This window comes from Chanodichthys erythropterus, chromosome 16 (genome assembly GCF_024489055.1).
Source record: "Chanodichthys erythropterus isolate Z2021 chromosome 16, ASM2448905v1, whole genome shotgun sequence".
Lineage (NCBI taxonomy): Eukaryota > Metazoa > Chordata > Actinopteri > Cypriniformes > Xenocyprididae > Chanodichthys > Chanodichthys erythropterus.
The window spans coordinates 9,893,044-9,909,735 of record NC_090236.1 but is presented as its reverse complement, the minus strand read 5'-3'; the positions used below and the strand labels follow the sequence as shown (position 1 = coordinate 9,909,735).

The 16,692-nt window shown below is 35.0% G+C and overlaps 1 protein-coding gene across 1 annotated transcript in view; it reads right to left on the bottom strand.

The window, feature by feature from the left end:
- Positions 1-583: 583 nt before the first annotated feature.
- pde1cb (phosphodiesterase 1C, calmodulin-dependent b) overlaps positions 584-16,692 on the bottom strand; it is a 109,865-nt gene continuing 93,756 nt past the window's right edge. The window contains exons 9-18 of the mRNA XM_067362843.1: positions 15,817-15,917; positions 15,018-15,146; positions 13,650-13,751; positions 13,052-13,172; positions 8,845-8,926; positions 6,731-6,845; positions 5,945-6,111; positions 5,069-5,278; positions 4,705-4,761; positions 584-1,629 (exon numbers count right to left, since the gene is read on the bottom strand). Coding sequence (XP_067218944.1) covers positions 1,613-1,629; positions 4,705-4,761; positions 5,069-5,278; positions 5,945-6,111; positions 6,731-6,845; positions 8,845-8,926; positions 13,052-13,172; positions 13,650-13,751; positions 15,018-15,146; positions 15,817-15,917 — 1,101 coding nt within the window. The 3' untranslated portion in view covers positions 584-1,612. The remainder of the gene's footprint in view (positions 1,630-4,704; positions 4,762-5,068; positions 5,279-5,944; positions 6,112-6,730; positions 6,846-8,844; positions 8,927-13,051; positions 13,173-13,649; positions 13,752-15,017; positions 15,147-15,816; positions 15,918-16,692) is intronic.

Below are 16,692 nucleotides of genomic sequence, written 5' to 3'. Positions count from 1 at the left end.
ACTGATTTGAAACAAAAAGCTTGAAAGCTTGAAAGCTTCATGAAGCAGTGTTATGAAATCGCCCATCACTAGATATTGTTGAATAAAGTCGTTATTTTTTTTTTTTGGTGCACAAAAAGTATTCTCTATCACTATCACTTCATAACATTATGGTTGTAGTCACATGAACTGTTTTAAATATGTCTTTAGTAGCTTTCTGGGCATCTGAAAGTGTTAATTATCTCACTGAGCCATTGGATTTTATCAAAAATATCTTAATTTGTGTTCCAAAGATGATTGAAGGTGTGGAACAACCTGAGGGTGAGTAATTAATGACAGAATTTTCATTTTTGGGTGAACTAACCCTTTCATTTATGCTGATTTATATATTGTGATCATTATATCTCAGTCACTGTTGACCATCTAATGAGGATCAGATCCACACATCTTCCACAGAATCTAATAGGAATCACCTTGAAGACTAAACATGGGTGAAATGTGACGGACATGTTCTCCACGGGTTTTATGAGAATACCTGCTCAAAAAAACAGAGAAACGCTTGTCACAAAACCCCCAGGACATCAGTAAAAATGACGTACGGCAAATATCTAGGTATTGCAGAGCGAGCACAGTGATATGGTTATGACTTACACACTACTACGTTCAGTTATAAGACTTACATCGTCTATGGTGACTGCTAGTTTGTGCGTGAGCGTTTCCTGTAGAAGATGTTTCAGTTCGGTTCGCTTTCAGAAAGACTACATGAAGAAAGGCATCTGAAGGTAAGCGAGAGAGGGAAAAATCTTAGGTTGAATCAGGCGTTTTCTACTCCACAGCTGCACACAGACGTGCTCGAATAAGAAATACTGCCACTTCGTACGGCTTTTCTCAATTATAAAAGCTCTGATCTAAATGCTGACAGTCATTTACAATAATAATACATATAGACATTCAAGGTTTCATATACGCGACCTCTATTAGCTGATGAGGCATTGCGAACAAATGCGAGTCGGAGGCAGACGTTGCATCAGAGCACGTTTGCTGAAACGAATCAGTCCATTTTGAGTAAAGCGTGTTTAAAATAACTGAACACAATGTCATTTTGCCGCAAAAGCAGATCTGGGCGAATATTGATCACGGGTGCAACTGCTAAGATTAGTTATTTACAGTTTAACGCAGGCCGCATATTATATATATAGATATAAATCACAGACACATGGCAAGTCATCCGACTGCAAGGCTGTTCGAATGCATAAAGACATAAAAAGCATTTGTGTGTGTGTGTAATTACAAATGAAGCAGGTTTTAATAAGAATTCTTATGTACTATAGTTTCAGCTGTTGCATGCTTTTCTTAGCAGGTGCACCCATCGCACTCTAAAGGTTTGGGAGGGAAATGAGATCTGCCAGACAAAAGCAGCTGTTGTCCCGTCGTCCTTCATCATTCAGAGAGATCAGTCTTATGAAAGTCTGGAGATAATCGCAACAAAGGCTTTGGAGGGGATAGAGGCCACACAAAATGTGATGTAAGCATTAGCCGTGTCCTCTAGAGGGCGCCGTTGACCTTCAGAACCGATGGCAAGTTCACCGCTCTGTGTCTGACACTGAACCGCATGACGCCACTGGAAATCACTCTAGGCATTCGCAGTTTCTGTTCAAATCAGAGTGAGGAAATTGATATCAGAAAAGACAGCCTCAGACGTGAGAACAGCAAAAAAGTGTTTACGTTCATAGACACAAGAGCATACCAGCTGTTGTCAGACTCCTTGTGCATACAAAAATCTCACTGGATTACAATTAATGGCAAAAGGAATGTGTGGAAATCTAAACTGATATTTACTACTGACAAACTACAGCAAAAGATATAAATAACTGGATTAAAACCATTTTTCTTTGGTGAAAATACTAAAGTGCCTAAGACTTTATTTCTTATTTTCCACTTTAGACATTCTATTAGTAACTTTGCATCTACATGTCAACAAACTCTCAAGCTTAATTTTGTGAAAGGTTTTGCTTTCTTTCTTTTAAACAATTCGTCTTGGTATTTTATTATATGATGCAATAACATTCAAACACTAGAGCTGCAGTCCGTAAGTTTCGCCTCTTTGTCGCCATCTCTGTTTGAAACCTGCAATTGCAGTTATTTGCGGAATTATCATCTTTACGTGGGTTGTGCATGGCTCTTCAGCGCGGATGAATCTAATATTTGCTGTCAGTCACCACATCGGTGTGAATACTGTACTTCGGAAACACAAATTCTACGTCTTGGAAGTATGACCAAAATAAGGGAAAATGTCATATGAACAAGTATCTGCCACTTATGTTCTGACCAACTGAGAAAATATAATTTACAATAAATTGCACTGCTAATAGGTGCGTTTACATAGAGCATTGTATTGTTTACAAGTCCAATCCGAATGAAAATGCTCCATATAAACACCCCAGTTGGAATAAAAATGCCCATACCAAATGAAATTGTAATCGTTTTGAGAGGGGTGTGGACTATTTACATGAGACGTTATCTTATCTGAAATGGCGTTTACATGTGCCGGCACTTTCAATCAGAATGACTTCGTGACATTAGCCTATGTCCTATGGCAAGCCGTTTTGACTTTTATTCACATCTCAGGATATGAATTCTTGATATCAACAATTCAATTGTTGATATCAACAAATCAGTTATTGATATCAGGAATTACATTTCCACTAGTAACAATGTTAATTCTTGATATCAACATTTGAATTTCCACTAGTAAAAACTAGCATTCTTGATATCTGTAATTGTATTTTCACTAGTGAAATGTCACCATAGGCTGCCATTTAAATTCAATTGTTGATATCAAGAATTGATTTCTTACTAGTTGAAATTCCAATTTCACATATCAGAAATACAATTCTTACTATTAAAAATCATAATTTTTGATATCAATAATTCAGTTGTCATAAGTTGAAATGTATGGCAAGCCGTTTTGACTTTTATGCACATCTCAGGATATGAATTCTTAATATCAACAATTCAATTGTTGATATCAAGAATTACATTTCCATTAGTAACAATGTTAATTCTTGATATCAACATTTGAATTTCCACTAGTAAAAACTAGCATTCTTGATATCTGTAATTGTATTTTCACTAGTGAAATGTCACCATAGGCTGCCATTCAAATTCAATTGTTGATATCAAGAACTGATTTCTTACTAGTTGAAATTGCAATTTCACATATCAGAAATACAATTCTTACTAGTAAAAATCGTAATTTTTGATATCAAGAATTCAATTGTCACTAGTTGAAATGTCAGTTCTTGATATCAACAATTGAATTGCTAGTAAAAATGCTCATTTTTGATATCTGAAAATGTATTTCTGATATCAATATAATTTTTAGATATCTAAAATGGCTTTCTTACTAGTAACAATCACATTCATGATATCAGAAACTAACATTGTCACTAGTGAAAATCAAATTATTGATATCAAAAATGATCATTTTTACTAGTACCAATTCAATTTTTGATATCAAGAACTAACATTTCAACTAGTGACAACTGAATTATTGATATCAAAAATATGATTTTTAATAGTAAGAATTGTATTTCTGATATGTGAAATTGGAATTTCAACTAGTAAGAAATCAATTCTTGATATCAACAATTGAATTTGAATGGCAGCCTATGGTGACATTTCACTAGTGAAAATACAATTACAGATATCAAGAATGCTAGTTTTTACTAGTGGAAATTCAAATGTTGATATCAAGAATTAACATTGTTACTAGTGGAAATGTAATTCCTGATATCAATAACTGATTTGTTGATATCAATAATTGAATTGTTGATATCAAGAATTCATAACCTGAGATGTGAATAAAAGTCAAAACGGCTTGCCATAGGACATAGGCTAATGTCATGAAGTCATTCTGATTGAAAGTGCCGGCACATGTAAACGCCATTTCAGATAAGATAACGTCTCATGTAAATAGTCCACCAAATCTTTCAATCGGAATGATTTTATTCGGAATGACAAAAAAAAGTGTACATGTAAACGTGGCTAATGCTGATTAAATCTAACGATCGCTTAGCTCAGATCACGTAAAAACTATAATGCAAATTATTATTATTGTTATACTTTGTTCTCAAATTGTTAATGTTAACAACATCAGCGTTGCGTGTTTATGTCTATTTTGTGTGTATTAGCGTTACCTGTAGATTTCAATTTCTGTAGCCACTCCACAGTCCGAAGTCTTTTGCTTTTGACTACGGGTGAATCTCCAGTTGTCACTGATGATTGTCATTTTGACCTTTCGGGATTACAATCCGTCATCAAAATGATAAGTTTAATTATTATTAATTATTATAAATGATTTGTCACCTGCAGCATCCTCAGATACCATATAGCCTACTAGCTGTGACTCCTTCTTTATGTAAACAGATGTGACATAATGACGCATAATGACAAATGACTGCATGCTTGAATTTCCTGCAGAAACCTACCAGTTCGCTCTTATTAGAAAACATTATTACTAGCTTACTGTTGTGAATCGGGCTAAGGTAAGGGGATAGTTCTGAACATTCTGGTTATGCACTTGATTTTGATTGATTTAAAGGAAAAAAAAGTTACGGACTGCAGCTTTAAGTGTACAAATATGTTTTTGGTGTCACTATAGGTAGTTACAGAATGTATTAAAGCAACACAAGTCTCTGTTACAGAATAAACATGCATGTTTACCACTGAGCGTTCTCGTATCTTCATCTGCTGGTGATTCTGCCTCTTCAGACACTTCTCCTGTTTACAGACATCAGATAATCATAGATTCAGCAGAACAGACAAAGACAAAAATTCGGTCAGCAAAAGTAGATAGATATAAATAGATTATGACTTATTACTTAGATTATATTTATAGACTATGGTTTTAAATAGCATGCTGTATCATGTATATAATGCACAGTATGCAGTAACAAGGTATTATTTCATTTTACACAGTGTTAGTTACTCTTCTGATTATCCACCAGAGGGCAGTCATTGATAAATCTTGAAATTGAGCAACATAAACAGAGCTGACAGTAACAGTCATATCATTTGATCACAATACCGTTCTGTAATTTACGATGTTCCCCTTCTTTTTTTGATCTGTCATGAGGACTTTCTTCAGGGGGTCCATTTACCCCCCCAGGCTCCGGGTTGTCTTCTCCCTCCCTGTCTTTCTTTGGTCCCGACAGCTCTGGGTCTTTTTTTTGCTCCTGATTTTCTGCCGTTGCCTCATGCTGTTCCTCCAGCTCTCGTCTGGCCTTCTCCTCCGTCTCTGGTATGAGACACAGCGGGAGGCGCATTATTTACTATTCTCTTACTCAGAATGCATCAAATGTGAAAAATGCTATAAAAATTTGGATGTACCAATTCAGTACTAATTTTCCCATTTTTAAAGTGATAGTTCACCCAAAAATGAAAATTCTGTCATCATTTACTCACCCTCAAGTTGTTCCAAACCTGTACGAGTTTCTTTCTTCTGTTGAACACAAAAGAAGATATTTTGAAAAATGTTGGTAACCAGACAGTTGACGAATACTATGGAAGTCAATGGCTACCGTCAACTGTCTGGTTAAAAACATTCTTCAAAATATCTTCTTTTGTGTTCAACAGAAGAAAGAAACTCATACAGGTTTGGAGCAACATAAGGGTGATTTAATGATGACAGAATTTTCATTTTTGGGTGAACTATCAAACTTTGACACATACAGTATATATAAACTTGACCCCAAACTTTTGAACTGTATAATATATTTAGTGTATATTTAGATACATTTTACCAAAGTAATCGCTTTGTTTTTCTCCAAAATAAAGCATAAAAATATCTTAATTTGACACTAAATTTGTGCAGCTGCTGAGTTCCAGTGTTATTTTGCATGACGCCACATGACAATATAGTTCTCGAACATATGCATTCTCACAGGGATCGATCTGCTCACACCTTTATCTGCCTGCGTCTTCCACCGCTCTCGGTTCAGAAAAACCTCCTCATTCCAGATGGCCTTGAAGTTGTTCAGGTCCACAGTGAGCAGTGAGCAGTTATGGGATGCGCTGCCATCAGAACCAGAGCTGTTCACGCTGCCCCTCTTCACATCTCCGGCAGTAATACTGCTTGAGATGATGGGGATAGGACTCATCATATATCACAATATTGCAGAGACATCGGCAGCAATCACGTCCACTAAGCTTCTGTAACATCTCCATATCTACCTAAATTTCCTGCTCTGTTGATCATTAATATGCTGCTACTGCTTTATGTCCTTTCTGTGAACCTTCAGGCTGTTTTAGTTTACCATTTATTCTAGGGGAAGGGATATAATTCAGTCCTTTATATGCAGAAGATGTAATTTGTTACAAAAAGAATGTGCTCTTAAGCTTAGTCAGCAGTGGCAATTCAACTCCTACTTAGAAAATCCTAAGAAACTTTCAAACTAAAGTACAGTGACTGCTGATGGAACGCTTTAAACTGAATTACAAGAGTCAGAAGCTTCAGTGGATTTATTCACATTTGCTGTTTTTCTAAATTATCCAACTGAGGTATCTGAATTGGATTTGCAGTAATGAGCGCAATAGAACCAGCGGGGTTTGATACTAAGGAAAGCTATGCCACGAGGCACTATTATTGCGGCCTCAGCACTAATTTGTCTGTTTGTCTTAATGACCATTTGTTATCTCTATTCCTGTACTGCACAAGCAAAAGACGGAAGTCAGACTTCCAGACTCTGACCTGCGAAATCCAGCCAGGCCTGAACTCGTGGCCTCTTCAATGAGCGGCGTGACAATCTTTTCAGTCATGTCCGTCAGAACCGTAAACGTTGGAACAACGATAAAGTCAATGAAACCTACAGGAAATGACAAAGAAATGGTTTATTTTTGTGCACAATATTTAAAGAAAATATTTAAATTAGGGCTGTCAAAAATAGCGCGTTAACGACATTAATTAGTTGTTTGTTGTTAATTACGTCAATTTTTTAACGCATTTCACGCATGCGCAGTGTGACAAATTATTCAGGTCAGGAAAGTCAGGGAAGTGGTTGGGAGCTACAGGCCAGATGGAGCAAGGTGAGCAAAGTAGGCCTATTGACGGATTCAAATTTAAAAAGAATGATGATGGTACAGTTAACAAGTACAAGGTTAAACCAAGTCAAATATCAATAACATGTATGCATGTATGTAGTGTTAATTTCGTCAGACAAGACGAAATATGTTCGTCAACGACCTTTTTTTTCATGACTAAAACGAGACGATGGCAAGACTGCACCACTGTCCAAAAACGCTCACTAAGACTAATTTAACATGAATTTGACGAAAAAAGACGAGACGAAAATGTTTTGCATAAAATAAAAACTAAGATAAAATCTCTCTTAATTTTCATCTACAATCGTCTCTGCTTTTTCATCAGCTGTTAAACCTTTAAAATATTCAGAACGAGTTCGGATCCCGCTTATTACATTACTACCTACCAAATAAATCAATAATTTGACACAAAATTATGATTTAAAAAGGAGTTTATTGATTTAAAAACGATTGTATTGCTTCCGCTAAAGAAAATAGTGCGCTCCGTCTCTACGGTTAGAATCCTGTGTGTTCATGGCAACGCTCTGTTTTTCATGGCGACGGTGTGTTATAGTTAGCAGCGGTCAAGAAACTAACAAAAAAAGATATGTGAATGACTAAATATGACTAAAACTAACAAGGACATTTGGCACAAGACTAAGACTTAAGACTAAATTAAAAATAGGTGGCGAAATTAACACTATATGTATGTAAAAAAAAAATAAAAATAATAATAATAATGATAATAATAATAGTGATTAATCCTGATTAATCCACTGAAAATTCTGATTAATTTGATTAAAAATTTTAATCATTTGACAGCCCTAATTTAAATAAATTATCCTCATATGCATGTTCTTCAAAAATAGCCACGTGTTTCGGCTAGTTCAGAGTTTATGTTTCTGTCCATGTTTAGTTTCTGAATTTTAATTGAACCAATCTTTTATTTCAGAGAGAGATTTTATCAGTTTGGGTAGATAGAGCAGGTGTACAGATAGTGTATATTTGGATGTCATCAGTGTAGAAGTGATAATTGAAACCATGACGATGTAAGATCTGACCCAGAGGTAGTATGTAAATTATGAATAATAGTGGCCCAAGAATGAAACCCTTGACTTCAGGGGGACAGTAATCCTGTACTGTAATGTAAAATTGTCTGTCAAAGTAAAGAGCTTAGGTCAAGTAGCAGAAGCATAGACAGAGAACCAGAGTCACCAGAAAGTAGTAAATCATTCACTACCTTTGTGAAAATGCAGTTTCAGTACTATGAAATGGGTAAAAAAACTAGATTGAAATGAATCAAAGAGATTATCAACTAGAAAAGGCTGAAGCTGGGAGGCAACAGTACAGTACTTTCCAGTAATTTAGCAACGAAGGGTAAATTTGAAATAGGATGAAAATTAGATAGAACTGAGGGCTCAAGGTTGGGTTTCTTGAGATTTTTCATTTGCAATATTGCAATATTGAAATTTTATCGCAAGCATTTGTGCCAATGTATGATAAAGTCAATGAAGCCTACAGGAAATGAAAAATAAATGGTTTGTGCATTGAGTTCAATTTAAAAAAAAAAAAGCTACTTGAATACATTATCCTCATATGCATGATTTTCAAAAGTAGCCATGTGTTTCAGATGTTAAGTTTAAAGCTGAAATGTCTAAGTTTTTCCCCTTTTCCAGCTTAATATGAGTATTGCAATTTAGCATAGTTCATAAATTTGCAATTGCAGCATTGAAATTTAATTGCAAGCATGTGTCTGCATACTTTGTGTGTGTTTGTGTCACTCACCGATCTGGGATTGGGCCACCATCGTGGACTTGCGGTCACACAGAGGTGAGAAAGGTAGACCAAGCTCTGCCTCCTTATCACCCTGCCAACACAAACACTTCATTTAACTGCATTGCAATAATAATACATAACAGTATTGCATCAGGGAAAATTTTTCAAATAGCACAATTAATAACCACCGCAGGTACAAAATATGTGGCACTTTTCACAAACTGTAAAAATAGGGCGTCAAACTGACTATTATTTTTTTTGTCAACAAATAGTTAAAGGTGCTGTATGTAATTTTTTTGACTATATACTAAAGCATCAAAAATACCATGTTTCAGATATTTAGGAAACATGCTAAGTTCACATGAATGTTTCTCCAAAAAACAAAGCTAAAGCCTGTTATTCCACTTTGAAAAGTTGCATTACATGTCAGATTGTCTGTTTTTTCCCAGTATTCGACACCCTGGGTTGCCATTTGGCACAGATTCTACCTGACCCAAAAAGCCTTGGCATCCATCTAAAAAGCTCTATGACCAGAGGCATAATGAAATACGGATAAATCAGCTCATCAACATAGAGCATCAGGCTCGATGTCTTCTATTGGTAATTGCGCTGGTTTCTGTTGCATGTCCTTAATCTGGCAACCCGTGTGAACATAGACTGTATTTTGAAGTTGAACTGCAGTACCCATTTCAACCACTAGCTGTCAATATTACATACTGCACCTTTAAAAGAAGTGTTTAACTTTCATAAAATGATGATTAAAAAGCACAAAAGGGAAAAATTAAATAGTTTATGAGCGGTTTTATTGTCTATTGATTATTGCAGGGTTTGTTACTAAAATGTAAGACATAAATATAGTTCAAAACCCTGATCTATTTGATCTAGATTTAACTAGCAAAATATATTTTGTTAACTAGTAATTTATTAACATCAATCATTCTACTAATAAAGAACCTGTTATTTGAGCCTCTGATGCTTATAAAGCAGTGCCAAAGTGTAGAATATTTATGGAAAGGGACACGTGAAGCACTACAGCCTCTTACATCTTGAAACCAGAGTTAAATTAAATGTTTCTGCACTGCTATGCCAAGAGTCTGAGCCAACTTAACCGTACTCAATATAAGCAATGTCAGCAGTTTGTGGCCTGATACTAGCCTGTCTGAAAGTTAAATGCTTATGAAATGACACTATGGACAGTTGCAGCACTGGGTCTGGTTCAGAAAGAATTTCATATATGAAATATTTGTAAACATTTCTTTATGGCAGACTAAAATAAACTGTCAAGCTGTTATGTTCAGCCTGTCACGATTGATCTGCCTCCTGGTGTGTACAGCTGCTGGAACAATACTAAACACACACACACACACACACACACACACACACACATGAATAGCTCCCATCCTCTGATCTGTCAATCAATCAAAGCATATTTATGAAGCCCACTCTATGGAGAATAGAGCTGTGAATGTGCTTTATAACAGTCCCTTTAGTAGCAGATAAACAGACACATGACGGGTAAGATCAGGAGGTAATACAGAGAAAGCAATTCACTTATATTGTTCACTTTACAAAGCAACAGAGACATACGGAGTACATTCGTGCGTTGGGCCTATTTTGACAGTCAATTATATATAATTATATAATATGATAATTAATATATATGTGACCCTGGACCACAAAACCAAAATTGAGATTTATATATAATCTGAAAGCTGAATAAATAAGCTTTCCATTGTTTATTGTTTATTGTTTGTTAGGATAGGACAATATTTGGCCGAGATACAACTATTTGAAAATCTGAAATCTGAGGGTGCAATCCAAATCAAAATATTGAGAAAATCGCCTTTAAAGTTGTCCATATAAAGTCTTCAGCAATGCATATGCACTCACTTAAGTACATTTTTGACATATTTACAATAGGAAATTTACAAAATATCTTCATGGAACATGATCTTTACTTAATATCCTAATGATTTTTGGCATAAAAGAAAAATCGATAATTTTGACCCATACAAAGTACTTAGTTATTATTAGTTATTGCTACAAATATACCCATGGGACTTATGACTGCTTTTGTGGTCCAGGGTCACATATCATGGATAAAATACATATAATTTTTTTTTTTTTGTAATATTTATATAAAATTGTTATTATTAAATGTATTTGTAATTTGTTTAAGAAATATCTAAAAGTCTAAATTAAATTAAAATTTCTACATGTTTGATAAAATGCAATTTAAGACACAAAGACATTTTTTAATGCTATATATAAAAAATACTTTATGACCAATTTTGTACCAAAACATATTTAGTGATCAAATAGTATGGTAACATCAATAATTAGTTTCTTAAGAATTGTGATTAGGCCTGAGAAATAAAAACAAATCCTGATATTTTTAAACTTTTGAATATTCTAAGATGGTTTAAAGGGTGATTTTTTTTCCTGCTGGCATATACAGTGTCCTCCCCAAATATTGGCACTCTTAGTAAATATGAGCAAAGGCGGCTGTGAAAATAAATTGCATTGTTTATCTTTTTGATCTTTCATTCAACAAATTCACAAAATTCTAACCTTTCATTGAAGGAAAAGAATTGAAAATGGGTGGAAAAGCTCATTATGAAATAAATGTTTTTTCTCTAGTTCATGTTGGCCACAATGCCATGTATCTGAACAAGATGTCCAGGACCTCCAGCAGAAAAATAGGCTCACAGCATTAAAGATCCAGCAGCATATTTAACCGTGGACATGTGGTACTTTTTATCCATGTGTGCACCAAACCCATCTGGTGGGTTTGCTGCCAGAAAGCGCTTTTTTTAGTTTCATCTTACCACAGAAGCCGGTCCCATTTGAAATTCAAGTCTTGTCTGACAACTGAATATGCTGGAGTTTGTTTTTGGATGAGCAAAGGATTTTTCTTGAAACCCTCCCAAACAACTTGTGGGGATGTAGGTGCTGTTTGATATATATATATATATTTTTTTTTTTTTTCGCTTTCTGAGACTCAAGACTCAACTAATTTCTGCAAATCTCCAGCTGTGATCCTTGAAGAGTCTTTGTCCACTCAGACTTTCTTCCAGGCAGATTTGTAACATCTTTAGTTGATTGAAACTTCTTAATTAATTCCCTGATGGTGGAAATGGGGATTTTCAAGCATTAGCTTTTTTCTTATACCCATTTTCTATTTTGTGAAGCTGAACGATCTTTTGCTGCACATCAGAACTATATTCTTTGTTTTTCTCATTGTGATGAATGATTACGGGAATTTGGCAATTGTGTTTCCTCATGTTTATATTCCTGTGGAACAGGAAGTCATGGCTGCACTTCGGAGATATTTTACTAAGAAGAATTTCTAGGGATGCCAATAATTGTGGCAAACATGTATTGGAGAAAAACATTTATTTCATAATGAGCTTTTTCCACCCATTTTCAATTCTTTTCCTTCAATGAAAGGTTAGAATTTTGTGAATTTCTTGAATGAAAGATCAAAAAGATAAACAATGCAGATTTTTTTTTCACAGCCACCTTTGCTCATATTTACTGAGGGTGCCATATTTGTGGAGGGCACTGTAACTACACAAGACATTTCTGATCTACCAAAGATACATAAAGACTGTTTTATGGCCTTATATTTTAAAAAGTGTATTTACATTTCGGCAGTTCAGAACCAATTCTTTCTTTTAGGAGACAATTACTTTATTTGTTGTGCACTTTGATCTTTCAGACCTTTTACATTCACAAACAGCTATATTACACACTGTATGAAAGGTAATATTCGAAAAAGCATAATAGGTACACTTTATGCATATATCAGACAAAATTTGAGTAGTATTACAGAATACATGTATATGACATTGCTGTGATGTTTAAAAGATGAGCCAAGCGCTGTTCACATGATTGTGCCAAAGTTTAATTTGGGGACCTGGATTCGATATGGCCATGAAAGCCAGTTATTTTCAGAGGTTTATGTTCAGGTGTAAACAATCTCAAATGACACACTTCTCCAAATGCTCTCGTTTCTGCAGCCTATGATAATCCTCACGCAGGCTTATGTGTGATTGGATGAAAGGGCAATCAGAAGAGAACAGGAAGCAAACCGAGAGAGGATTAAAATACATAGAACAAGATGAGATTTTTCTTGCTGTGGTTTGCTCTTCTCACACATACGTATACCCGCAAACAACCATGAACACATCTTAAGAACAAACATAAGTCAAACCTGTCTGAAAAACTCCTCCAGCAGTGACGTAGTCCAGCGATGGTGTAGATCCCAGTTCTTGGCTGGATGACTGATGTCAGCCGTGTGTAACAGCAAAGACAGAGCCTTGGGTTTGTCAATTCTGGGTGAAGAAAACACACCGATCCGAATGGTAAATATGAGTTTGAGACAATGCGATTAAATGGAGAGTAAAATTTTGCTTTTCAGATGTTTCTCCTGAGAAAAAGTCCCTGGTAAATCTCTAGTTTCAGAAGATACCTCAAAAACACAGCTAACTGCTCAGATATGCCAAAATTAATCAATCTCAATAAGAACTCAAACATTTTACATCAAATTCCCCCAAAACCAAATGATCTGATCTAAGTTGCATTCATTTTAAAGCTCTATATTTTACTCGATGTACCATTTGTCTATTTTTATTTCTCCTATGGAATAGTAGGAGAAACATCTTGAGAAACATCAATGTTATTGAAGTCTCTTCTGCTATGAAAAAGCAAACTCTATCCAATAACATCTTGCTCTGGGGAGACACAGACAAAGCAAAAGGTGACAGACAACAGTGAAGCATGTCAGATGTCTGTTTGTAAAGGTTTCTCACCCCTCAGGCTGCTGGAGGAAATTCTTCATGGCTTTGACCTGCTGGAAGTGGCAGGACATGTCAGTGGCCAGAACCATCTCGACCACGAGCGCCCTGAGCTCTCTAAAAACACAAACACACAAAACAACTGCACTGAATCTCCTCACCGAAGAAAGTAATTGAGTTCCACTTCAAAGTGTGAAGATAACAGTGTTCTTTCTGAATGAGAAATAAATCACTTCACAGAACTTCATCAGATTTTCTTTCTCTGTTGTGTTTAGTTTAAAATAGTGACAGTGAGAATGTAAAAAACACTTCCAGCACTTTTTGTTGGGTGTTTCTTCAATTATGAGAAAATATGTAATATTTTCACAAATATTTCAAAATATTCTGTTGTGATATTTTTTCTTACAACTGAGGGACAGTTGTGATTTGCATAAGAAATTTATATATATATATTTAAATATATTTATATATATTATATAAATTGATTGGTATAATTAATTAAATAATTAATAATTAAATTATAAATCATTTTTAAATATATATATTTTTTATATAATTTATATATATACAGTATAACATTGGCCAGATCTGTGCCTTGCCACAATTCTGTCTCTGAGCTCTTCAGGCAGTTCCTTTGACCTCATGAATCTCATTTGCTCTGACATGCACTGTGAGCTGTAAGGTCTTATATAGACAGGCGTGTGGCTTTCCTAATCAAGTCCAATCTGTATAATCAAACACAGCTGGACTCAAATGAAGGTGTAGAACCATCTCAAGGATGATCAGAAGAAATGGACAGCACCTGAGTTAAATATATGAGTGTCACAGCAAAGGGTCTGAATACTGAATACTTATGTGATATTTCAGTTTTTCTTTTTAAATAAATCTGCAAAAATGTCAACAATTCTGTGTTTTTCTGTCAATATGGGGTGCTTTATGTACATTAATGAGGAACAAAAAATAACTTAAATGATTTTAGCAAATGGCTGCAATATAACAAAGAGTGAAAAATTTAAGGGGGTCTGAATACTTTCCGTACCCACTGTATATATTATATAATATATATATATATATATATATATATTTTATATATTAGTATATATTTTGAAAGTCTGGCTTTGGCACATGAATGAATTAATGTTCAAATATTTTCAATGTGACCTTTATTTAACAAAAAAAACAAAAAACAAATACTGAAATCTGTTAGTTTTAATAAAAATCAACCCCATATACAATACAGAAATGTCATAGTTGAAGAAACACCCAATCATATCATGATATTGCAGTTACAGAGGTGATTTTGTCAGTTTGTCTGTTCTTGGAGACAAAAAGAAGTGAGATGATGAAAATGAAAAGAATGATGGATGTGAAATCCTGCTGTACCTCCAGTCATCTTTGGAGAGGTTGTAGAGGATGTTCATCTCGTCGTCGTCCTGAAGTAGTCTATACGCCGCGCTGACATGATGACTCTCCAGCACAGAGCGGTCGTTGTACAGGATGGCTGTGTCTGACCTGTAGGAAAAAGTGTAAACTCACTACACACAGTTTTACTTTTTCTATTTAAAAAAAAAAAAAAAAAAAAACTAAAAAAATGTATTATGGTTTCATCAAAAATATGAAGCAGCACAACTTTTATCAACATTGATAATAATAAGAAATGTTTCTTGAGCATCAAATCAGCATATTAGAATGATTTCTGAAGGATCATGTGAGACTGAAGACTGGAGTAATAATGCTGAAAATTCTAAATATATTTACATAGATAACAGTTATTTTAAATATGAATAATATTTTACAATATTACTGTTTTACTTTATGCCGCCTTGGTGAGCACAAGAGACTTTCATAGTCTTACCAACCCCAAACTTTTTACAACAGTAGTGCATACAAATAGATTCACAAACCAATTCATTGACACAAATATTTATACGTAATTACGTATATAAAAAAAGGGGAAAAACACTCCTTATCAAAACTGTGCTTTTGCTTTATTCCTATTTCCTTCGTTCTTCTAATTTGTCCCAGGTCAGGTTTTGGTCAGAAAGGCCATCTTTCTCCATCTTTTATGCTAGTTTCATTTAGCCAGCTCATGCTGAGGTATTGTGACTGCAGGCTGTGTGTATGTCAGCGTAGGAGTCTGATGGATGACTCACCAGCGGCCCTCAGCGCTCTCATGCGTTACCTGGTCTGGATGTGGAAGTTGTTTGTGGTCCCGGTGTGTTCGTAGTCGTGGACAGCAGCAGCGAAAAGCATCGCAAAAATCTCCAACTCAGTCAGCCAGTGCTGGAGAGCAAAGAAACATCACGCATGAGAACTCTTCAACATCTCATTTATTTATGGGAATGAGGTTAAATAAAGAGCAAATTGAGACCTCTGCTATAATTACCACCTCCGAAGATGTTTTTCCTGACAAAAATGCCTAGTAATCACAGAAAAGATCTCAAAAATGCCTCAAACTATGCTTAGATTTGAAAGGACTATCTTGGGCATTTCTTTGTCCCTACATACAAATATTTAAACTTTTTATATTTGCATTTATTTAACATTTATATTTGCTATTTCAGAAAACCAAAACCATCCAACCAATTCCCGATGGGTAAAATCAATTCTTGACCTATATTTTTTCTTGTTTGAGAAGCCATTTCACTTGGATATACATCACAATAGGGAAGACTATCGCAGCATCTGTTTCATGCCAAATTTAAATAATCCACAACTAAGAATTCCATTGGTTGACCAATCACAACAAACTGGCCAGCAGACCAATCAGAGCAGCAAACTGGGCTTTTCGGAAAGGCGGGTTTTAAAGAGACAGGAAAAGAAAAGAGGTGCTGCAGCAATGTACAGTATGAGAATTTTTTTTTTAATTTAAAGGTGCCGTATAACATCTTTTTAAAAGATGTAATATAAGTTTAAGGTGTCCCCTGAATGTGTCTGTGAAGTTTCAGCTCAAAATACCCCATAGATTTTTTTTTTTATTAATTTTTTTAACTGCCTATTTTGGGGCATCATTAAATATGAGCCGATTCAGGCTGCGGCCCCTTTAAATGCTCACGCT